The 25,080-nt window shown below is 30.9% G+C and overlaps 3 protein-coding genes across 5 annotated transcripts; 2 read left to right on the forward strand and 1 right to left on the reverse strand.

The window, feature by feature from the left end:
* Positions 1-1,480: 1,480 nt before the first annotated feature.
* Positions 1,481-9,589, forward strand: LOC113871370 (exocyst complex component EXO70A1-like). Of its 2 annotated transcripts, none has more exons than XM_027508462.1 (12): positions 1,481-1,895; positions 2,116-2,211; positions 2,755-2,960; positions 3,499-3,756; positions 4,407-4,545; positions 4,629-4,841; positions 5,313-5,518; positions 6,965-7,159; positions 7,255-7,354; positions 8,044-8,165; positions 8,254-8,400; positions 9,050-9,589. In XM_027508462.1, the coding sequence occupies exons 1-12, from the start codon at positions 1,734-1,736 to the stop codon at positions 9,165-9,167; spliced, it is 1,962 nt and encodes a 653-aa protein (XP_027364263.1). In that variant the 5' UTR covers positions 1,481-1,733; the 3' UTR covers positions 9,168-9,589. The 2 variants fall into 2 exon arrangements, with proteins under 2 accessions (XP_027364263.1, XP_027364262.1); XM_027508461.1 differs by having other exon boundaries at positions 1,499-1,895; positions 2,755-2,995; positions 3,450-3,756; positions 9,050-9,555.
* Positions 9,590-10,476: 887 nt separating this feature from the next.
* Positions 10,477-13,189, forward strand: LOC113872983. 2 transcript variants are annotated; one of them, XM_027510906.1, is made up of 7 exons: positions 10,477-10,598; positions 10,719-10,803; positions 10,892-10,975; positions 11,144-11,183; positions 11,447-11,515; positions 11,596-11,705; positions 12,831-13,189. In XM_027510906.1, exons 1-7 carry the CDS (start codon positions 10,490-10,492, stop codon positions 12,964-12,966), a joined length of 633 nt encoding a protein of 210 aa, XP_027366707.1. In that variant the 5' UTR covers positions 10,477-10,489; the 3' UTR covers positions 12,967-13,189. The 2 variants fall into 2 exon arrangements, with proteins under 2 accessions (XP_027366707.1, XP_027366708.1); XM_027510907.1 differs by lacking the exon at positions 12,831-13,189 and adding an exon at positions 11,803-11,963 and having other exon boundaries at positions 11,596-11,756.
* Positions 13,190-22,304: 9,115 nt separating this feature from the next.
* Positions 22,305-25,080, reverse strand: LOC113871735 (protein SMAX1-LIKE 3-like). The gene is made up of 3 exons (XM_027508834.1): positions 23,885-25,080; positions 23,522-23,750; positions 22,305-23,420 (listed from the first exon to the last, which is right to left on the reverse strand). The coding sequence occupies exons 1-3, from the start codon at positions 25,078-25,080 to the stop codon at positions 22,305-22,307; spliced, it is 2,541 nt and encodes an 846-aa protein (XP_027364635.1).

Genomic DNA, 25,080 nt, shown 5'->3' on the forward strand with positions numbered 1-25,080 from the left:
CACTTGTAATATTGTATTTAAATCTTATTATTTAATAAATTATCAAGCAATGTTAGATCATAGATACCTTGTGCTCTAGTAAATGTTTGTTGTTGCCAACACCCTTTTTTAATTTTTTTCTGTTTTTTACATAGACAACGTTGTATGAATTTTTCAGAAAAAAAAAAGTATTCTTTCAAGAGACCAATATATATAATTTAGTTACACTCTTGATTATTTTAGTTTGAATGGAGCATAATTTTGAGTCAATTATTTTTAAAATTAAATAAATCCATTTTTATCATTGGTTTTTTTCTTAAATATAGTTTTCTTTTCAAAACTATTTTAAAATTCTAAATTCATAACAAAACTCTTGAAGCTAATAGATCAATATAGTTTTAGTTAGTCTGCTTAAGTGTAAGAGTTGATGTGGTGCATTTTTGCAGGTTGAGAAAAATGAAAAAAATATTTTACCAGTGCAACAAGTCTACACTTGGGCTCAAATTGTGAAAGGAGAGCCAAGCAACAATCAAGATTTTCAAGGAACTCAAGAAGTGTTTCCTCAATTAATGGGATCCTCTGTGAAGTCTCAGAAACCTGCTAATGCTAGAGGTAACAATTATTGGAAACAACATATAGAAAATTATATCTTAATGAGTTTTATTTTTAAATTTATGGTATACATGATTATTAAGAAGTATTTTATTAAATAAAATAATATTTAGGTATTGTTTATTTTGGTGTAGGTGGAAAGAATGAGAAATCCTTTGGAAATGAAGATGTGAAGAAGTAAAGGGACATGGGATTCCCTTACCCCATTGTTATGTTTAAGTGGAACTCTATATGGATATATAGAGAATAATAAAATAAAATGTGAACATCTTATTGTATTGCTATTTTGCTTTGTGTTGTAATAAATACTCATTGAGTTTTACTCACTGTTTTATCTAACTGTCGCAATCATTTTAATTAATCCAATACATTTTTATATTTGATATTAGGAAAGTGAATATTAAAATCACCATTTTAAGAAATAATTTATTCAATTATACCCTTAGTTTAATACTCTAATTTTCAGTTAGTTCCTGTATTCACAATCCGTTGTTGATGCACCCGTCTAGACTAGAGATCAAAAGTGCAAGAAAAAGTTATAAAAGTTTTATTTAAAATATATTATTACTTATATATATATTATTTTTAATTTAGTTTTCACTTAAAATTTATCATAATTTAGATAACTCTAAATAAAAAAAATATCTCAATTTTATTTATGATAAAAAAAACATTTTTCATAACAATTTTTTTAATAACACTTTTTTTTTTCAAAACCTTTTCCTCATAAGTGCAATCCATGGAGGAGTTGGTGAAAAATGGGAGCTTATTTTATACACGCCCACAAAAAAACAAAGGACATAAATATATACAATAATTCAACAGCTATTGCACACGCAACCGACCAAAATGAAACTTAGAAATACAGCAAATTGAGTAATTATTTACCCATTATTCGAAGAAAAAGAAAAAAGAATTGATAACAGTGGAAGATCGGATAAATAAGAGACACACTCTGTCAAAGGAAAGACATGAAGGAAGAAGGAGTACCAAAACCAACACAACACTGCCACCGGCGCGTGGGTCCATTCTAACATCACATTCACAGCTTCTACCCATTGAAAACACCCTATCAACAATAACCTCTGTTTCTTTCTTCCACCACCTTCTCTCTGAGATTGCACAACAGCAACAGCAAGAAGATGGGAATTGCGGTGGCAAGTGTTGATTTGTTGAGTGAAAAAGCAACCATGATGAGAGAGTCTCTGCAGAATAGCCAGACAATAACAGACAACGTTGTTTCAATTCTTGGTTCCTTTGATCACCGTCTCTCTGCGCTTGAAACCGCCATGCGTCCCACTCAGGTTCCCTTTTCTCTTTTCCTGTATAAAATGGTGGGAATATTTCAAAATGGGGTTTTGGGAAGTGGGTTGACTTTTCTTTGACTTGGGTGCAATGGGATTTTGGGTTTTGCGTTGTCGGTTGTTTGTTTTTCGAGCAACCCCTGTGGGGATCTGAAGGGAGTTTCGTGGATTTGTGGCTGTGTGATTGTTGAACGTTGGAATTTTTCTTTTGGGTTTGCAGATTAGAACTCATTCTATTAGGAAAGCTCATGAGAATATTGATAGGACTTTGAAGGCTGCGGAGGTTGTATTGGCTCACTTTGATCAATATCGTCAGGTTGGTTTGATTTTGTAGCAACCATTGTTTTGTTACATTATGTGCTGATTTTATGCTATTTGATTCAACTCTATTATATGTTTCTCTCAATGTATTTTTTTATTTATTTAAATTAGGTTAGTCTGTGTTAGTTGATAAATTGAAATTACAAAATCAAATTCTCTGTCCAGTGTAGATCTCTAAAATGTAGGATACAGTGTATGGTTAATTCAGGTTAAAAAAGATTGCTTGGCTCAATTATCCTTGTACCCTATGCGTTTTTGTTGCTGGAATGCTGCTTAATTTCATTTTAGCCTTTTTTCCCTATTATATATTCTTGTAGCTGAAGGCATACTTGTCTATTAAGCTGATTTCAAATGATTCTCTTAAGCTGAAATCTGATATTTTAGCATGTTTCAAAGAGGATGGGTAGAAAAATTGTCATATCCTAATATTTAAAAAGATATGTGGCACATATATGTCATTTTGATTTGTTTCCTCAGGTTCTGCCCCCACCCCAACTGAATTACATTGTTTTATGTTCTCATTGATCTTAATATGCAGGCAGAGGGCAAAATACTTAAAGGGCCACATGAAGACCTGGAAAACTATCTTGAAGCGATTGATAAGTTGAGAAGCAACATTCAGTTTTTTGGCAGCAAGAAGGGTTTTAAGAGTAGTGATGGTATTGTTGGCCATGCTAATAATTTGCTTGCTAAAGCTATTTCTAAGCTAGAAGTTGAGTTTAAGCAGTTACTATCATCTTACAGGTTTGTATTTTTGTGCTCAATGTTGTTCTCTTTTGGTTTGTTTGCTGAGAAGTTCATTTGCTTGCTTGAACTCAATAATCATTCATGGTTGTGTCAGACTGTTAGGAAAATGATATTGCATCAGATAAACCAATCTATAATGCTAAACCAAAACAACCACCAGTATAGTAGTTGGTTCCTCGAACTTGCTGCAAATTATTGTGTGTGTCTCTCATCATTTTTGGTTTATTTATGTATGATTTTTAAAAAAAATTGGCTTCAATGTGTGCAATGCATGTTGAATTGTGTTGTTGTCTGTGGTTCTCAGATTGTTGTTGCATGATGGTTTCCTTGTTGTTACTTATTATTGAAAACATATTCAAATTATTTAGGGATGTGATCTTCCCAATAAAAGGATAATGGTTTCCTCATGGCATCTTTGAAGTTCTGCCTATGCAGTATGGCTATTTAATGAACATGTGATTCTTTTTTTTTTCCTGCTTTGTGAAGACTTTATTCACGTTACCGTGATATTTTCTTTTATTATGTGTGATTTCAGCAAACCTGTGGAACCTGAGCGCCTCTTTGATTGCCTTCCTAACTCAATGCGACCTTCGTCAGGGTCACCTGGCCATGAGGGTGATCCTAGTGGCAAGAATCCTTCTAATCACCATTCTGAGTCTCACAACAATAATGCTGATGCTGTTGTATACACACCTCCTGCCCTTATACCGCCAAGAATTTTGCCACTGCTACATGATTTAGCTCAGCAAATGGTTGAAGCTGGTCACCAACAACAGTTACTCAAAATATACAGGTAATGAATGCTCTATATTTAGTTAATTGATTCATTGCTGAAGGAAAATGTGATATTTCCTTGTCATAGAACTCTACATTTAAAAGTTGCAAAAGTACCGAGCATGAAAATTAATTTTTACCTTTTATAATTTTATCACTTTCAAGGATGTGAAATTACAAGTATAGGAAGGAAACTGTTAGGAAATGTCTTGTGAATTAAGGAAGTGTCAATTGAGGATTGATTCTAAGTGATTAGTTTATATAGGTGTTAAGTTCACCAAACATGAATATAGAAAATAATTGTAAAGAACATAAGAAATTAGAAATGGAGTAATATAAATGTATATGAAATGTATGATATATGAAAGAGTTTATTAAAGTAGCACATTCTCTCAGTCCACAGAACCAAGAGCCTCCCTCTCTAGGCACAAACTACACACAAGGATGAACTTTGTGTTTGAACTACACGATTTGAATATGTAGTACATGATCCATAAATACATGAATCCTAATTGCAATACTAAAGTATTTTGGTTGGCTACTGTGTACACAGTGAACATAGACACCGAATGGTATAGTGTATGAAAATGCACTTATACTACATGTTTCTAACAATGATTAATATGATTACTGCTATTTAATAATGATTATCATCATTGTTATATGTAGGGATGCCCGGTCTAATGTATTGGAAGAGAGCCTCCAAAAACTTGGAGTTGAGAAACTCAACAAAGATGATGTCCAAAAGCTGCAATGGGAGATTTTGGAAGCCAAAATTGGAAACTGGATCCATTTCATGCGTATAGCAGTAAGAAGATTGTAGGATTAATACTGTGTTTTTTGTCTTCATTTTTTGAAATTTATTTTAAATTTATAATTATACATGAACAGGTGAAATTGCTGTTTGCTGGTGAGAGTAAAGTTTGCGATCAGATATTTGAAGGCTTTGATTCACTCACTGAACAGTGCTTTGCTGAGGTGACTACAAACAGTGTCTCTATGCTACTTAGTTTTGGAGAAGCAATTGCCAAAAGCAAGAGATCCCCAGAAAAGTTATTTGTACTTTTGGACATGTATGAAATAATGCAAGAGCTCCATTCAGAGGTATGACTTTTGACATAAAAATTCATAAATCTTATGAGGTCAACTTTGTAATGTTTTATTTTTTTCAGTAGCCAATAATGACCTTATGTAGTGTTAGTGGCTGTACATGTAAGTGGCTTTTCACTATTTACAACATTTGTGAGAACAAACTATTTAGTTAGTATAAAAAGTCTCTAACAGGTGCTCCAGCTCATGTCTAGAGGCTAATTTATGTCAGTTGAAAACATTATAATTCTCTCATCGGTATGAATCTGTTGTTAGTTTCATCTGCCATGTTTTTTACTTTCATCCTCTAACTCAGAGGTTTACTTAGTCACCATACTTATGATGTTCTTAGGAAAAGATGTGATATATTTGACATTTATGACACAGAGTAGGTTTAGGTGGTTGTTTTGTACATAAAACAAGCACATTGCATATTGCAGTCGTGCTATAATCTTGTGATCAAATTATTCACGTGACAACCTGCAGATTGAAACACTTTTTAAAGGCAAAGCTTGCTCTGGAATAAGAGAAGCTGCAACAGGTTTGACAAAACGACTTGCGCAAACAGCTCAGGAGACGTTTGGAGATTTTGAAGAGGCAGTTGAGAAAGATGCTACAAAAACTGCAGTTACAGATGGAACTGTCCATCCTTTGACAAGCTATGTAATTAACTATGTGAAGTTTTTATTTGAGTAAGTTCAGCCATGATATTGTCTGATCCCAATTTTGTCGCCATAGCATCAAATTATTTCCATTATTTTTTGCCACATTCGCTGATCAGCGATCAAGAAAGTGTTAGTCATTATTTATTATTAATTTTTCATATTTAAGTTTTCAAATTTTTTTTTACAGTTCTGTGGTGTTCTGCTTATGGATTTTTAAGTGCATTTAGTTGTTACTTGTTAGACATGAAGACAGATTGACATGCCATGTTACATGCTTCAATATCTTAGTTTCATGGTATTTCTTTTGTAGTTTTATTGAGAGGATGTCTTATCTTCTAGCTTTGTACTCTTCTTTTCTTTCTTAATGATTTTTTTTTTCTAAAAGAAAAATTAATTCACATTTCAAACTTGTACCTTCATTTATTTTTCCAAATGTCTTCCATTGATTGTATTATATTAGTGGGCTTTGGCTTGTACTACTAGCTCTACAGTAGTACTTGACACAATTATAAATACTAATCTTCTGGTCCTATATATACTAATTATTAGGTCAAGCACTAGTGTAGTACTTAAGAGTACAAGCCTAAACTCATTAATTCAATAAGACTCCAAACCCTATTATTTCAACATATTTAGATAGGAAAGTATGCTGAAAAATAGTTATCAATTTGATCAACCCAACCCCGAGTAGTTAGATCATTGTAGAATTTCACTGTAATAATGAGACATGCTGTACCAGTGGGAAAAAAATTGTCTTGAAAGTGATTTGGTGGGAGTGGGAGGCTAATAGTAATACCTATCCTGAAATAAAAAATTGAGAATACAGAGAGGAGAGCTAGGAACACACTTTCTAACACTTTCTCAGTTATTGGTTGAAATTTATTTGAGACTACAAAAGCATGAGTGAAACTCATTAAATTAAGACTAGGACTTAACATATTATTTGTCATTTTTAATAAATTTCACCTAATAATCGAGTGCATTGTTATTTGTTAGTATTTCTCAATAATGAAATATGTCTTAGACCTTACATGTCCAAGAGACAAGTGTTCCTGTGTGTATTTTAAATTTATGTAGGCTCAGAATATTGTGCCTGATTGCCCGTGAGATCCATGTTGACTGTAATGGGTATTGTGCTGCGGTATGTATGTAATTCTGCAGATGTGTTGTTTTCAACCTTGTCAGATCATTACTGAAATCTTGAACTACTTGAAAAATTCCAACTATTTTGAACTGGGTTTTGTTTTCCATATTATGAAGTATCAATATCTATATGGGAATTGTCCAATCCCATACTTCTATTTTATATTTTTACAGGTAATAGAAGTTGCGTGTTAAAATTCACTTTTCCTACCCTATGTAAGAAGGATAAGGCTTAAGCTTGTTTGTTCTTTTCCAACGTGTATGTGGACGTGTGTATAATTTTTTCAGGATCTTCATCATAGATCCTCACATATTCTTTAAACTTTGCAGCTACCGATCCACCTTGAAGCAACTTTTTCAGGAATTTGAAGGTGATGATTCTTCACAGCTAGCATCTGTAACGATGCGAATAATGCAAGCTTTGCAAACCAATTTAGATGGGAAATCAAAGCAGTATAAAGACCTTGCATTGACACATCTTTTTCTCATGAACAATATTCATTATATTGTCAGATCAGTTCGGAGGTATGTTTTCCACATTTTTTTTGTTATAATAATATTTTTATTGCATATTCTGGTGGTTCAAAGTTACTTTTCCTCCTAATCCTATCCTGTTTTAGGTCTGAAGCCAAGGATTTGCTGGGGGATGATTGGGTACAACGACATAGGAGGATTGTGCAGCAGCATGCAAATCAATACAAAAGAAATGCTTGGGCAAAGGTGTGCTCTATTGAGCTTGCTGATTGTTAACTGTCCTTCAGCTTTATTTTCTTTTATTGTTTTAAATTTTCGTATAGGCTAAATCAGCCAGTCTGATTAACCCATCATCCCAGGCGTTTAGGGATGGGGAGGAATACATAGGTTTTTTCCCCTCAATCATACACTGACATATGTACTTAGATCAATGAGGATTCCAAGATATATAAGGACATACCAAAACACTTCCAGGACCTAGAGAGTTACCACACTGTTTAAACATTTCTAAAACATCAGACCACCACCCAAGTAAAAGATTTCATTCTTTGTATCCTAGATTACCGTCTGATGCCTACATGATGATAAGCAATAAAGGTTAACTGTTAAAATTAGTACATATGGTATACTGATCATTCAAAACATGTATACAATGTGGAACTAGAACTTGTACTTTGGAACCTGATCTGTTCAGATGTTTTACAACATTAACATCCTAATTTATTCATTAGATGGCATGTTCCACATCCTTTTTGTGTATTTCTTGCCTGTAAATTCCGTGCTTTCCTTTTTTTCCCATTTGGGATTACAGCTTCTTGGTGTTTTGATCTTTGTGCGATCATTGGGCTAGAAACTTAGACATCATCCTCTATTGATTAGTAAGTATTTCAGAAGGTTTTGTGCCATTGCTAAATTTTGATTATTTTCCATGGCAGATTCTTCAGTGCCTATCTATTCAGGGCCTTACCTCATCAGGTGGTGGGAGTGGCACTGCTGGTGGTGATGGTGGTGGAACTGGAAGCAGTAGTGGTGCTTCAAGAGCAATTGTTAAAGACAGGTAGCCTTTCAGTTGCTTCTTTGTGGCCTTTTTTGGGAAAGTGTTTTCTGTACTTCTTTTGACGTGACTACTTGTATTTTGTTGTCAGATTTAAGTCATTCAATGTAATGTTCGAGGAACTCCATCAGAAACAATCTCAATGGACAGTTCCTGACACTGAGTTGCGAGAGTCTCTTAGGCTTGCAGTTGCTGAAGTCTTGTTGCCTGCCTATAGATCGTTTGTGAAACGCTTTGGGTGTGTCCTCATTTTAATTCACTTCGAACGTTATCATCTCATTCCTTTTTTTTGTGTTGGGGATAATAAGTATCCATGGATGTGAAATGATGTCTCAGTCCCCTTTGATATAAATATATATATATAATATCAAATCCTGTTGAAAAATATTATAATAACTTGAAACTTTAAAAAATGGAAAGTTATCTATTCTATCCTTCTTAAAACTCAGGGAAAATTATACTTTATTCCGTTCATGTTTTGTGCAAATCGACTTCAATATACCAATTTCAACAGTGCCAGTGTTTTTCTAAAATCTTCAACGGGTGTTAGAAGTATGTTCATGAGCATGAGTGGTTTATAATGTAAGGATTTAAACTTTGTGCACTGAAAGGTGTTTTAGGATGTAACTTTTGAGGTCACCGGTAATTTATCCTGAAATGTTTCTCAGCCTTCAATTACATGACATTATGACAAACACTTAGTTGTTAATCTTCCCTTGTTCATCTTTTTTATTGGCAAATTAACCCATCTTTCAGCTTTACCTAGTTACTCCTTCACTCTTTTAACAACTCATATGTTGATGATATGTTTGCATTTGATGCCTTGTGGTTTTTGTATGAACTATTACTTTGCAATGATGCATAATTGGGAACCTGCCATGGTACAGGCCTCTAGTGGAGAGTGGAAAGAATCCCCAGAAGTACATCAAATACACAGCAGAAGATCTAGACCGAATGTTGGGAGAATTTTTTGAAGGGAAAAACATGAGTGAAACCAAGCGGTAAATGAATTACTTATAAGGATAGGCATATTTTAACTTGTGCATGATGGTATTTAGTGGTTAGTGCCTTTGTTGTGGATTGTTTTCTTTTCCCACTTCAATTGTAATTCACCAGGTTGTAATTGGTAGGTGAATGTATCTTCCTACCTCTATAAGGAGGATGAGGAGTTATCATTTGTCTTTTGTGTATTGCAACAAATGTAATAAGATGGTGAATGACTTTGATTCCTTAGATTTTCTGTATAGTTCAATTGATTTCCAGCGGGAGGTGTTAGTCTCCAAAACCAATGTATGTCTACTAACAGAATCTCCATTTACTGGAGCATTGATTTTTAGAATTGTGTATACAAGTGATTGTAATTATATGAATGAAATTTTAGTAGTCTTGAGGGCTTATGTTACAAGGGATTGGTGTAATACCCTCCCATCAAATCTCAAACAGGATTTTGTAATTCTTTTGTCATTTTCAATTTAGAATTTTGCACGGTAGGAATGGTAACATTGGGATGTTTTAAAGTGATGGAATGGAAAGATAATGCAAGAAATAAAAAAAAACATAAGGGTAAAGTCTCACAGGCCGGTGAAGTTCATTTTTAGCACTAGTTGACTAGTGAGTCTAGTGTTTAATTTACCAATTTATTTCAATTGATAGAAATGAAATTAAATAGATTACTAAAGAACCTCTATCTTCAGAGATGCAAGATTTGTGTTGAAGAGAAATATTAATAATATGTTCTAAAATATTTTTAATATATTATTTATTACTAAATGAAATTTAAGCCTATTTGTGAAATGGAAAATAAGTTTAATTTTTTAATGATAATTAAATGAATCCATTTAATGATAGAAAAATATATTAAAATAGTGAGTCGAAATGTGTTAGTATTTTTTTAAATGCTGAAAATGTTTCGTTTTACAATTCTGAAAACCATCATATTCAAAGTCCCCAAATACTTTTCGTGACAAAAAATAAACTTTTCTCCTTGTCTTTGTTTCAATTCTCTCTCCCAGCTAAACAAGCATATCATTTTTGTCATATAGTATTGGAATACTCGTCAAAATGGCTGGTTTGACGAAACTAGTGAACGAATTGATGACAGTTAAGATAACGCGGTTTGTTGATCCAAGTCTTGTGCGAAGACTAAACTTTTTAGTTTAGATTTTATGTTGAGAAGTTAACTAAATACGAGGAAGGGTTTTCTAATCCGTAAAACATTCTTAATTGTTAAAATATATAATTCTTTTTTTTTAATAATGATTTTTCTGATATATTCACATAAAAATTCGTGCATTTAATTAGTACATAGATAGATAGATGATGGTAGCATGGCCACGTTGCGTGCTAAAGCTCCACCATTGGTATACACTGCACAACACTTTCTCAAAGACTCTGTTTGGTTTCTATCAAAATTTGCAATGGAAACGCACTCTGGCGGTAATCCAAATTCATGTCTCGCGCTGTTTCTGTTTCAATAGCCTTGTAAACGCATTACTACTGTTGGTTTCATCGTCACAACTTAACGAGTTCTTTGTTTGGTCGCGCTTGGACTTGAAGGAACAGAGAGCAGTTACAAAGATGCAAGCGATTCCGCTGCAAAGAAGAACTTCGCTGATGGAATAGTTCCTCAGATTCTGCGTCTGTGAGCTCTCTGTTATGGAGAACTTAATTAATTCAACTATTTTATATTGATTGATGTGTTTTTTTTTATTAATTCATTTTAAATTCAGCTATGGATCCACTGCAACGTCTCGCGATTTTGAAATCTATGCTCCACATGCTTCCTTTGAGGATCCACTCATGTGTGCTCGTGGGTATGCCTTCGTTTTATTGTTTATTTCTTCTTTCGTTTTTACCGAAACAGAAATGTTACACTTTTTATATTCGGTCTATTTTTAAAAAAATTGATCAATCATAGTAAAAATTGTGTTAAGGAGATTGAGGTTTAGGTTTGCATTTTAATTTATTGATACACAACGCAGGGTGAAGCAGATCAAATCAGCATTCTATACTCTTCCCAAGGTTGCATTTTCCTCTCTATCTAAATATAATCTTTGTTGAAAGTATAATTGAAAGAACATTATATATATAATTGTTGCATAATGCAAGGTTGTTGTATCATGTTAGAATATGTATTTTTCTATTTTCTTTAAAATAATGTTAATCAGCTGATTAGTCATTCCTATATCAGCTATTTAATGTTAGATAAAGTAATCTTGTGTCAGGACTTGTTCTTTTCTTTTCCCTTAACGTTGAACTAATGTCCCACTTTGTTTTTTTCTTAGCTATTTAGTGAGTCAAAGATTGTGGAATACACTGTTGAAGAAAATATGGCTTCATCAGGAAAAGGAGAGGTTAGTAAATTTAGTGTCACTTAGTGTAGCAGTACTTCAATCTTTGATTCTGCTAAAAACTCAAGTGATTTTGCATACAGATATTAATTGACAATAAGCAATACTATAAATTCTTGGGAAAGGACATAGATATGGTATCACTAATCAAGTTGCAAATTGAGGAGGGTAAAGTCGTTCGCCATGAGGACTGGTATGTACTATTCTCTTCAGGAGTTTTTGCTCTTTTCTTTTAAATAAATAAATAGATATATATATATATATATATATATATATGTATATATATATATATATCTTATTAATCAGTGTCCTGATTAAGAAATGAAAAATGATTTTTTTTCATTAAAATCATGTAGAAAAGTGCATTAATAACATTTTTTAATAAAAATATTTTTTTTATTCGTTAATGAGTACTGTTAAAACACTAATTAACATTTACCTTAAAAAATTTAATTTTGACAGTACTGAAAGAAACTATGCATTTTATTCTATAATGTCATATAGCTTCATATTTTTGCCTCTGAAGAGAAAACATATGGAACGACTGTTGAATTGAATATTGTTTTATATATAATCTCGCACATCTAATGTTCATGGACTCATTGGTTGTTACAATTGTGTAAACCAATGTTGTGCCTTCACATTTAAACATTATTATCTCAGGTTGTTCTTCAACGAAGTTATTTAACATAGTTTCTGTTTCAAGTTAGCCAAATTCTATTTTAGATTAATTGTTAGGCCATTTAAATTCTAATTTAGAGCAGAGACACAGTCTTTTGCATCAATTATTGTGCTGGGATGTCTTCATCGCTTCTAATGCTAATGTAGTTACTTCTATAAAATGAATTATATATTCTTTTTTTGTCTATTTTATAAAAAATAAAATAAAATATTTTTTTGATCTTTATTATAAGAAACAAATGATATTGTTATAAAAAATATATTATAGATTCAAAATACATTAATTACTAAATTTCTTTTATATCATTTTTATTAATATCATTAAATATACAAATTATTAATTACATCATTTAATATAATAAGTATTTTTAAAATAAAATTTATATTTATAAAAAATATAACAGACTTAATTATTTCTGTTGAACTGATAATTTAGTTTTACGTATCATTTTGGGCTCTAGAAACTAAGTGAATATATTGCTGGTTTTATTTTCCCCCATGAATTCTGAACTTTATTTTCTTAAGCCAAGTAAATATTTCGCCTGTGTACCAAAACAGTAAATAATTATTCAATATTTTAAACAATATAAACTAGAATAATTCCTCCTGTGACTAAATTTAAGTTTACAACAAATAGGTGGGACAAAAAACCAATTTCGAATAGAGAAACCACAAAGCTGCCATTGCTTGGCAGAATTGCAGAAATGACACGCAGGGGATCAATGCTTGCAACCCACGTGCTTATGAGGTTTGGGAAGGACCCAACTGAGTGAATAAAAGAGTTCATTGAAAATACTTTGATCTTTATTATGCATAGGCCTGTATATGAGACTTGATATTGTTACTTGACATTCCATCTAGTAAGGTAATATCTCCAATTATTACTCATTCTTGTGGCTTTGATGAATATTAGAACGCTGAACTTTGTATGGAACATAATTTGTACGTTGTTATGTATTTTTCGATATACTAGTTTGGCGATCAGCCGTTTGAAACCACTTGGTGAAGTTGTGAAGGTTGAAAGTAAATTTAAAGATGTGAAAATGATTTTAATGATCATATTGAATGTTCAAGTCGGAAAAGACACTTCTTATTTACTTTCATGTCATAGGGGTTGGTGAAGTTATATGAGTATAAGTGAATTGCACTACAACATAAGCATATTTACAAGTGTTTTTTAACCAAGCCACTGTGAATGCATCTTTTCTAAATTTGTCTCAACTTTTCTCCTTTCTTTTTTTCTGGACGATAACTTTTCTCCTATTCAAACAGGCATAGTCAACGACTATATTTTAGGGTCTTCTTGATTGAGCAGGTGAGAAGTGAGAAGATGGAAAGATAATATATTTTTATTTCTTAATATATGTTTCTACACAAGTAAATCGGCCTCTTGGTTGTGCAGTAGTTCTCATAAATTATTTTTTTGTGTATTTAAGAAAATAAAAAATAATAATAAATAACATTTTTTTATTAAAAATTGTTGCATAGAATGTGTTGAATTTTATGATATCCTGTGATTTTTAATAAAAAAAATTACTATGTATAAGTTCTCACTTGTATTTTTTTAGTACATATTAGAAAATTTGTTTGATAAAACATTTAGTTAGCTTATTATTATGTTGTCTGCTTGGTCTTGGATGAACAACTGTTATTGTGAAGCATGCAAAGTAAAGTTTATCAAACATTTTCCAGGTACAGGTGTAGTATTGTTGCTTGGCTTTAATAAATTTAGATAGGTGTATGGAGAAAAAGGGATTGCGTTAACCTACTAGACTTAATCTTAAAATTTCAAGAATATCTTAAAGTATTCATCACAGCATGTTGCAAGTAAAGAAACAAAAACTTGGTGCAAGACTTCTACTATTGAATGATATAAGTGAAATGCGAATTTCATTCACTTAATCATTAAATTCTTTAAATATTCACAACTATATAAGTTAATAGTTTACATTTACTTATGTTTGAAAAATTAAAATAAAGTAGTTATTTATATGTTGAAGAAAAACATCTAGAGGGATTTAACGGTTATATTTCACAGTTCTGGCCGCATACACTAATTTTTGGATTATTTAATGCCCTTGGTTGTGCATTCTCTTGAAATTTTGCTTAGTTACATGCTGGGATTGAATTGTGTAATAAATTAGGTTGTTCGATATATTGAGCATGATGAGAACTCGAAAACAATCTGAAGAAAATAGGACTTAATGCAAATGAAATTGTTGTTAGATCCATTTTCCAAAGCACCAACTTTGTTTATTCTATTCTTACATAAGAAGCCCAAAATAAGAAAAAATCTTTGTAAGCAGTGTATCAGGTCATCGTTAACTTTTTCCATCCATTCTCGTTAATTTCCAAGGCATGTGCCCTTTTTGACTGGTCATATGTAATGTCTTAGAACAGACGCCATTCCTCACAACATTCCCTCCCACTAACAATTTTAAAAAAAATATTAACTTCAAGTTTTAAAATTAAATTATGCAATTAAAAAAATATTATATTTTAATAATTTTAACATAATAAAATATTTAAATTGAAGTCTGAAGATTGAAATGAACAAAATTAATAAAGTTATGGATCCATTATGATTGTCCCCAGCTAGTTGAAGGATCCGAGGTGGCTGCAAAGATGAAGGTATGAATGTGAAAGAGATGTCCACAATTATACACTGATTATTGGGAGTTGTAGATCCGAGAAATCCCTTACTTTCATGCAAAAATTCACTTGTAATAGAAAGAAGAGAGAACTGAAAAGAGGGTGTGGCCTTCTACACATAAAGGAAACATAGCCATTCAAGGCTCTATTGTTTTCTCTCTTTCCTAAAGACTGCAAAAGCTCAAGGTGTGGAAACTTTGTCTCCATGCCAATCTCTTATGCCACTATCTCCTTTGCCTCAAAAGTTTGGGGTGTTATGGGTAGTTTAGGGTGACAGAGAAGTGCAATATTCAAAGCAAAGAAGAAAAGTTGCGTTGCCTTTGAAAAGTATGAACATTTTGAATGCTTTAGAGCATTGATGAACCCTAAAAATAATACAATTAGTGGGGTCATGCTTTTCAAATTCTCTTTATCTTTACTTTTCTTCGTCTCTGTAATGATTTATAGATCATATTTATAAGATTTTAAAGTGGCAGAGACGACTGATGCAATATCTCGGTATTTAAAGAGCCTTTTAGCCGTTGGGATGCCTTCTACAATGATCATAAGTTCCAATTTTATTACGACAACATATATAAAGCAAATCATAATATTGCAGTTAAAGAAAGAGTTCAATAATTGACATGGGATAAAGTCATCACTCTTCAAGTTGCAAATAAATTTTGAATTTAATTAAAACACACTTCATACTATTTTTAATAATAAATTATCCTATCATTAAAAATTAATAAGTATAAACATTTTTATATAAAAAATATATTAAAATAAAACTAAAATTATTCTACCAATTAACGCGTGTTTGTGTGTTTTCAAACTTTAGTTTTGGTTTTCATATATATATTTTTTATAATTATAAAAATAATGTTTATTCTATTTTTCTATTTTAAAATATGTGCACTGGATACTGTGAACTATTTTACCGCAGCATTTATTTTTAGCATATATCAAACAATAAACAAGTTTTTTCATGGAATAAAAAAAATGTTTGTAAACCGGTATAAAATTTGTTAGAGGTCGATCACCCCCAAAATATATTTCTAGTGAGATTTAAATTTAAATTTTAACCAGTGACCAATTAAATAAAGTGTCTCCTTTTCTTTTTCAAAATATAATAGATGTTTGGCATTTGAAAAACAAAGTGTTTTTAGAAGTGATCAGTTACGCGTATCTGAGTTAAGCAAAATGTTTCACATAGGTTAAGAATAAAGTTAAGTATTTTTCATAAGATTTGAATGTTTCATTTTATAATTAGTTTTAAAAGTAAGTTAGACCTATTTTTTAATATAAAATTATATAAAAAACAAAAATTAAAAAATATATAGATTTAATACACGATTGTGATATATACATTACGAATTTCATTCCTTATCCTCTCGTTTTGTTTCATCTCTATAATCCATAAAGGTAATGTTCTATAACGTACCTATAAACTTATCCATTCACACATCTTGTATTAGCCAATCACCAGTTTTGCATATAATAATTCATCGGTTGTAACATGTTCTTGATGATTTATAATATTTTATGAAACAGTAGCAGCAGTCTATAATAGACTCCTTCTTCATAAGAAAAAGAAAGAAAACATTTGATACACATTTTTCAATTTTCATTTGCTTGATCCTATAAAGATTTAGTCTAGAAAAGTCCCTTTTTCCTGTCGGCTTGTATATAATTCATGGGGATTAATTCAGTCTTATGTCCCTCTTCAGCAAAACAACCTTTGTGATGTTTACTATGAATTTTGATGGAATAGCACCAATTAATGCTATAAGAAGAAAATCTGGAGGGAGAAATCACCAACAGTTTTCTTTCAGCAAGATATTTATATGATATTTGATTTCGTCCTCTAGTCTAGCTACTATGTATACAAAATGTCAAAATCAATGATATGGATAAACTAAAGGCGTATGAAAATGTTTTGTTTTCCAAGTTTAAAAACTTTAATGATAAGATTTGCTATTTTGACAAAAAGAGTTAGAATGATATCCCACAATCTTGCTCTAATGGGTACAGTGCTCGAGGGCTTGTGTTATGGACTATGGTGACAATTAGTGTGCATCAATCGCTGCACTTTTGCATAAAATAAGTTGGTAAGATAGTGGACAGCATGAGTATCTGTATATATCATAACCCACATATATTTTATAAATCAACGTGTCAAATTAGATTCAACTCTCTTTATACTGTGAATCAAATTGGGTTGAGGGACATGGTCAAGTTCTAAGCACCACTAGATGTGGATATGGGTATAATTACTGTAGTACATAGTTTAGACCTCATCTATTGTAATTCTTATTTGTATATATTGGTGTTCTGTAAGAACATGAGAAATATGAAGTGCGTGTATTAGTCTATGTAAATATAGATTTTTTTAAAAATTTTTGTAAATTTTAAAAGTGTTTTTTTATCATCAAAACATATTATATTATATTATATTACATGCTATCTCATCATGATTATTGATATAATATGATTAGATACATTGTCATGTTACTCTTAAGGGGTGAGAATGTCTATTTTAAAACTTGAGGTTTGAAATAATAAAACAATAAAAACTGAAAATGAACTTAATTACATTAATTAGAATTAAAAATATATTTAAACAAAACACACATTAAATACTTTTTACGTGATAATGAGAATGATAAATTTAAATTATATATATATATATATATATATATATATATTATCTAGACCACAAATATCCTCTTTTTAAAAATAACCATGGTTAAGTTTAATTAGTAAAACTACCATGGCTGACAAAAAATTGTCTCCAAGTATTATAAATTTTAATTGTACATAAATTATTAATATAAAAAAATAAATTCATTTGATCATTTCAAAAGAGTTATATGACTTCATACTTTTTATTTTTTAATTTTAATAATTCATAATATATATATATATATATATATATAATTTTCATGTATAGTTTAGTTTATAAAACTAATGTAAATTAACAGTGAAGAAAATAATATTTATTTTCATTTGAGAGTAAGCTAAATTGAAAAGAAAAGTTACACAATCTTTTTGAAAAGGAGGGTGTAGGTTTCTTGTAAGTAAGGGAAGGCACATAAGTTTAGATTAATTCCCTGAAGTGTTTTTGCTAAAGAAAGGGAAATTTAATTTTTGTCTCCTTCTTTGCATCTTTTAGAGCATTGAGTATCAACTTATTATACCTCTCTTTAAAAGTCTTGGACACTTAGCTACCAACACTTGATTGGGCCACTTCAGTTTAGTTATAGCTTTTCCTTTTTGTTTCTACTTTCTTTTAAGGAAAATCAAAAAATAAAAATAAAAACTTTATTTTTATGCTTTTACTAGTTATAATGTTTTACACACACATTTGATCTGTGATTGAATAATACATAAAAAGTTTAAATCGCAGAAAATTTGTCAGGTAAAAATGCTTATTTTGTTATATGGTTGGTATTTGATATTCCTTATAGTTTTATTAACAAGAAGCAATTATCAGAGTATTTTATCATAATTATAAAAAAATATTTTAAAATGCATTAAATATTAATTTTTATATTCTTAGTTATTGTAATATTCATTTTAATAAAATACTTATTATTTATGTATGTAAATATATAAGTTACTAATTTAATTATTTAATACTAAAACTATTTTTAAAATACAATATAAATTTACAACATATAATTATTGCAACTCGTATAGCAATGTGTGAACACATTCCAACTAGCATGAAGCTTCTTAATGATATTCATAATTGTTGCTTTTTAACTTCTAACATTCAAAGATAAACAATTTTGAAACCAACTAAACCTTTAAAAACTCAATTGTTTCTTTGCAGAATGCTCACGCCATGAATAATTCTTTCATCCACCTTTTCAAGTATTTATAGAAGTTAATTACCCGTCATGGATGGGATATTCACTTGTCAAACAAATCTGAATTTGGACTTAGATACAATATTTATAAAAATTTGTGCATATAAGCATTATATTACTTAATTCTAATTATATTTACATAATATATTTATAATAGTTTTTATATGTTGATGATCAATTGTTTGCATTCAGACTTGAGACTTAACTAAGATCCAAGAGCTTAAAATATATATGTTTATAAAAAAGTTGCACAATCTTTTGAAAAAGGAGGTGCAGGTTTCTTATAAGTTAGGGAAGGAACATATATTTTGGATTAATTCATTAACTTTGTTTATAAAGGTCAATTTAATTTTTGTCCCCTTCTTTGCAGATTTAAGAGCATTCATGAAGATCAACTTATGCCTATCTTTAAAAGCCTTTGACACTTTGCTAGCAATACTTGGGTCATTTCAATTTGTTCATAACTTTTCCTTTTCATACTTTGTTTTAAGGAATAAAAAGAAAAGGAGGAAAAAAATTAGAATAATTTATCTTTATGCTACCTTAGCTAACTATAACTTAAACGATGGGCTAATAGTGAAGGCTACATAAAAAGAGAGCTTGGTTTCATGACGAATAGTTTGGAAGGATTTTTTTGAAAAAAGAAAAAGAATAAAGGGTACGTAATTTATTTTCAAAATAATAAAAATATGTAATATTTATCATAATTAATACATTATATTTCTATATAGATATATTATTCTATATTCAATTATGAAATTTTATAAAATTAAAATATATTTATTTAAAAAAGAAATAAAAGTTAAGAAAAAAGGTATGCTTTATTCTGCTGTTCAGCAACGACCAGTAATATAGAGGCCGAAGAAGTCTGAAAAATTAAAATTTTGAGTACTTTTTGTTGTAGACTCTATTTTATGAAGCATGTCATAATTTTTGGAAGCATTAGCAAAATATTAAAAATATTTATTATATAAAATCAAACAGTCACTTAAAATATTATATGAATACAGTGCATTTGCAGGTAATAAATTTTTTTTAGCTGATAAAAAATTTGATAAAGTGTTTTAGTGTATTAATTCAGCTAAATGAGAAGTGTGATTGGAATTGGAAAATACAAATAAATGCCTTGGTTGATATATATATATATATATTAAAAAGCTCTGAAAAGAAATGATTTTGTTAAAACTTGTAAACAGTCATGTTTGAATTGAGTAAGATTATTGTAAATTATAAAATTATTTTTCTTACTATTTAATACAATTACACTTAATGAAACTCAAACTTAAAATTAAAAGTTAAATTGTAACAATTATCTACTAATTAATTAACATAAAAAATAATTCATTTAAATACACATAAAAAGTAAATTAACTTTTTTCCTCCTCATTTTTCAGGTGAGATTATGGCTGTGACAATAGAAAGGAATTAGAATCATGAGGAACTCTTATAATAGGACACAAAATATGTGGATATAATTCATTCTAGGGAGGATATTGGAATGTATGAGCTCATTCCAACTAGCTAGCATTAGATGCTTCTTAATGATATCCATACTTGATTCTATGAGTTGCTTTTTAACTTCTACCATTCATGATAAAATGATTTTGAAACAAAAAGCTTTTCACAACTTGATTTTACATTGCAGAAATGCTTAGTCTATGAATAATACTAATCCACCTTTTTAAAACCTTTAACTTTTTTTTTTCTTTAAAACAATGTGTTTAAACTGTATTTATGCTAATCAACTTGAACCAACATCATCATAATGCTTTGTACTTATTAATTACTAGGAGTAAAACATTCCTTAATTTTAATATACAGAAATAAAATCAACTACACATTGTTTATTGAATTAATATATTTAAGAAATAAAGAGAATCTAAAAATAGTTTATTAATCTAAAAGTAAGACAATCTAATACGAGTTCTTTGTTTTGTGAGAGTAAACTGTGACTTCAAGTAAATATCAAACACGTAAATTAAATGATACAGGTTATTTCATTTTAATTTATAATTTTGAATTTAAATCTTAATGAACATTCCTATATTAAATATTTAGAAAAAAAAACTTTTACTACTTATAGTAACTATACTCAATTTGAATATAATTAAATACATGACCTAAATAAAAAAAATTATGACTTCAATTAACAAATTATATTTATATAAAAAAATATTTATAATCTTAAAATCGTCACTTAAAAAAGTTGACTAATTAGTCAAGTAATTAATTATGGGTAACAATTTCAAGTTCACAAAACGGATATGAGATCCGGAAAATCATAATTAATTTGGTTTAATTTTGATTCAAAGTGATTCAATTATCTAAATTAATTTTAAATAATTTAATTTATTCACTTTAAATTATTTGACTCTGGTATGCACCCTTTAAAAAATACATAATCATGACATCAATTCTTTTAGAGAATTTAAAATTAAATTAACCAAAAATTAACAAAAAATTTAGAAAACTAAAATGAAAATTCATAATCATATTTAAACATTTTTTCCTCCTTATTGGTAAGTACTCCCCCTCCATAAATCTTCTAAAATCACTTTTCGAAATATTAATGTCAATGGACATAAAAAAATTATTATTAATGCCCATTTTGCTGATATATGTAAGTTTAAAGTTGAAAAAATGGTACGGTGTTCCGACAAGAAATTGTATGAATGCCAAGCATTTGTGTCAGCGAAAATCCTGTTTCAGAAACTGAATGCCTGTAATGTATTATGTATATATTTGCTTTTCTGAATGAGAACAGAAACTTTCCATTGCATATGGAAAGTGATAAAAAAAATAAAAAATGTGCTTTCCTTGTTTTTACTTCATTTTCTTTAATGTTATATATCATTAGTTCTTTGTTTAAATGTTAAAAATTATTATTATATATAAATTATTTCACTTCTCGTTTATATTATATATCATTTTGACATATACACATTTAAAAAGCATATTCTAAAATGAAAGAAACATCTTCTTGTTGATCTATGTTATTAAGAAACATTTTTCTCTTGCTCAAGTTTCAGATTTCTCACCATTAAAATATTTCTACCGACTTATATTAATAATAGAAAAAGAATAGTATGTGAATTTATTATACATTCTATAAAGAAAATCATTAATATGTACATTATGTTTTTATATAAAAAATGAAAGAAAGAGAGAGAGAGAGAGAAAAAATTATATAATGAATGTTACGGTGTGATTAAACAAATTATATAAGCATGTGAATATTATTGTTGAATAGGATAATGAGTACTTAACAGATCAGTGATGAAATATGGAAAAACTTTCTTTCTCTAATTGAAAACCAGTGATTAATGGTAGAATACAGATTTAGTTAGAACAGGAACCCAATTACATGCAAAAGATTGGAGAACATTAACATATACACAGACTCGTTCCTAAATATACCTTACACATCCAAGCTTGAAAATTCTATTTCAAGTTGTGTATCTCTATTCAACATAATTTTCCATTCATGCCTTTCATTGCCCCCACTAAGTGTAGCTGAAAAAACAATACAAGAAGAGAAAAATATAAAGAAACAAAAAAGTAACACCCAAATTTAACATAGAAGATTGTTTCTCTCTTCCTAACTATCACAATTCTTGTATGCTGAAATTAATTTGTTTATCAACTAAGTCTAGGATACCAGTGTCTCCTCTATCATCTTCAATGGCTATGTTCAGATCCAAAGAAAGGCTCGAACTTTCTTCATCCAATGTCTCTTTCCCTTTGTTTTCAGCAGATGGTGATTTTCTGACTGGTGATCTTGAAACTAATGAACTGGAACTTTCACAACTGAAAATGACAATGGCATCCTTGAGAGGAACAGATTCACCACCAGGAAGTGTTATGCTTCCACTTTGAATCGCTTGCTTTATACCCTTTTGAGAAAAGTAATCAACTTGATCCAAGTCTTCCATGAAGAACAACCTATGAGGGTTCTCATTCACTGCTTCCCCAAATCTTTGTAGATAAGTGCTTTTCAACTCATCTCTTGGTCTCTTCCTTTTGGATTTCTCATCAGTGGAATCATATCCTAGGGAAGAGAAATTGCTCATACCAATTGTGACAATGTTACTATAAGAGCCAAAAACAACTTTAGCTAGCTCCCTAGAGATACTCTCTTTGGCTTGAAAATTCACCCCAAGAAAGAACATCCAAGTTTCTTGATTGTCCTCTCTCTTCATCAAGTGGTTCTCTCTTTTTCTCATTCCTGATCTACAATGAAGGAGAGTGCTTGCAATCTCTGGAATAATTTCTTTATGTTGTGGAACCTTCTTCTCCAAGGCATCACACAGAATCTTATGATTCTCAGAAGTATGTTCCTTGAACATTTGAGTGCTTTCTAAACCATCCACTGCTTCACTTGAAGAAGCTGAGTTGGGACTAGAGTTGGGATTTGACAGAAGATCTGGTTTAGGGACACTGCTATCTGGCATGAACATTATGAAGTTGCCATCATAGCCATCATCGCCAGTTTCAGTGTATAATTCACATTCTTTTGGTGCTTTTTCTGGTTCAGAAATGATTGGCCAATTAAGATGGCTCTGATGCAAGTTAGACTTTCTTTCACGTGAGGAAACAGAAGTGGGAGATGAAGGAGTGGAAGAAACAAAGAAAACTGGTTTCTCAATAATGGAAGGGTGTCTGTGTAGTGAATTGCATAATGAGTTCCATTTCTTGCACAGATCCTTAAGCCTTCCATTTTCCTGTTTCACAAAGGAAGAAAAAATCAGAAATAGTTCAAAACTGTATTGCCTATAGATAATTTATTTTTAATGAACCAAGTGTTCAGAATTATGATACAAACCTGATCTTCCATTATGTCACTTCTCTCTTCCTTACAATTTTGAAGCCATGTTGGCAAGCTACTAGCAGTGCAAACTTTCTTGCTTATACTGTTAGTTATGCTCTCAGCTTCTTTTTCAAAATTTATTGAGCAATCCCTGCAGCAAGTTAGATGATTTCTAACTCCTGCTCTATCTTCAAATGTCATGTCCTTGAAAAATACCTTGCTTCTTTGATGAGCTTGAAAATCACTATAATGTGAAACAACAGACAGAGGTTACAACTAAGCACTCAATAAGACAAGGAAAGAAAGGAATTTTAAAAGCATAAAAAATAATTCTAAACCACACAATAGATTAATATAAAAGAATAAAGAATTAATTACCTGTCAAAATTTAAACTTAGGTTCAGGCTACCAACTGGAATTGTGAAGGGATGAAGGTCCCAAATAGTTTCTAGGGATGGATGACATAGTTTACACTTCATATATGTTTTAAAAGTTGCAATCCCCATAAGCCACAGTCTACTACTCTCCCCACTTCCACTAACCAATTTTTTAAGTTCCATGACCATGTGCTCGACAGAACAGTAGTAATTTGTTTTTTGTTCACAATAATTTGACCAAAACTCAAATAACCACTTTAGATCACCCAAATAAAGAATAACCCCTCTTCCCACATAGCTTTTCACAAGGCTTCTAACCTCCACTAGTTTCTGTTCAACTTCCTCCTTGCTAATGTTTCTAAAGTAGATAAGAGGAAGGCTCACAAATTGCACATACCTCAAGTCTCCAGGAACATTCCCTACCTCAAACCTCTCCATCACTCCCCTAGCTACTCCCTCAGCATTAGCCACACTCTCCCCCACTATAACTGTGTTTCTTCTCCTCTTCACCAACTCACTCAACACACTAGTTACATCTTCATTGTTAACATGGTCTAACGGCTTGATGAATGAGCCACCAACTTGACCAAAGGGTCTAGATGGAGACACATTACCCCCACCAAGAACTTGAGGTTTAGTGCTTTCTTTGGACTGGCTCCTATCAGGAGCCTTTTGTGAACAAACTTCCATTGAAACAGCTTGTTCAACCCTACTTTTAACAAGGGTGCTAGAGAAACCAGCTTCTCTCATGACCCTGCTAACACTTGGGTCATCGAGAATGGAAATTATGAGCTGTTCCACCTCAATCTTCAAAGCCAAAATGTGCTGCTGCTGGTTCTCAATAGATCCACGGCGCTGGTGAGCCTGGGCACGTTTGAAGGCTGCAACCAAGGCATTGGAAAGTGAAGGAGTGCAATATTGTGGACCCAAAAGAGGGCTTGAAGTGGAAGCTGGTAAACGGTTGAGTGCAACATTGAAGCAAAGCTCAAGGGCCTTGCATTGAAGAGGGTGAGAGTGGCACTGAAGACAAGCCTTGCGAAGAAGACCCGTGGAAGTTGCAAGCATGGCACTAGCAACATGAAGAGGAGTCACTTGTGCATGACCTCTTCTTGTTGCAAGATTAACAGCTTGTTTAACAACCGTTGCAGCCTCAGGTGTAAGAGCCTGAAGCTGTATGCTACATATACCTCCTCTCAT

This window comes from Abrus precatorius, unplaced genomic scaffold, assembly GCF_003935025.1.
Source record: "Abrus precatorius isolate BTA unplaced genomic scaffold, Abrus_2018 Scaffold7, whole genome shotgun sequence".
Lineage (NCBI taxonomy): Eukaryota > Viridiplantae > Streptophyta > Magnoliopsida > Fabales > Fabaceae > Abrus > Abrus precatorius.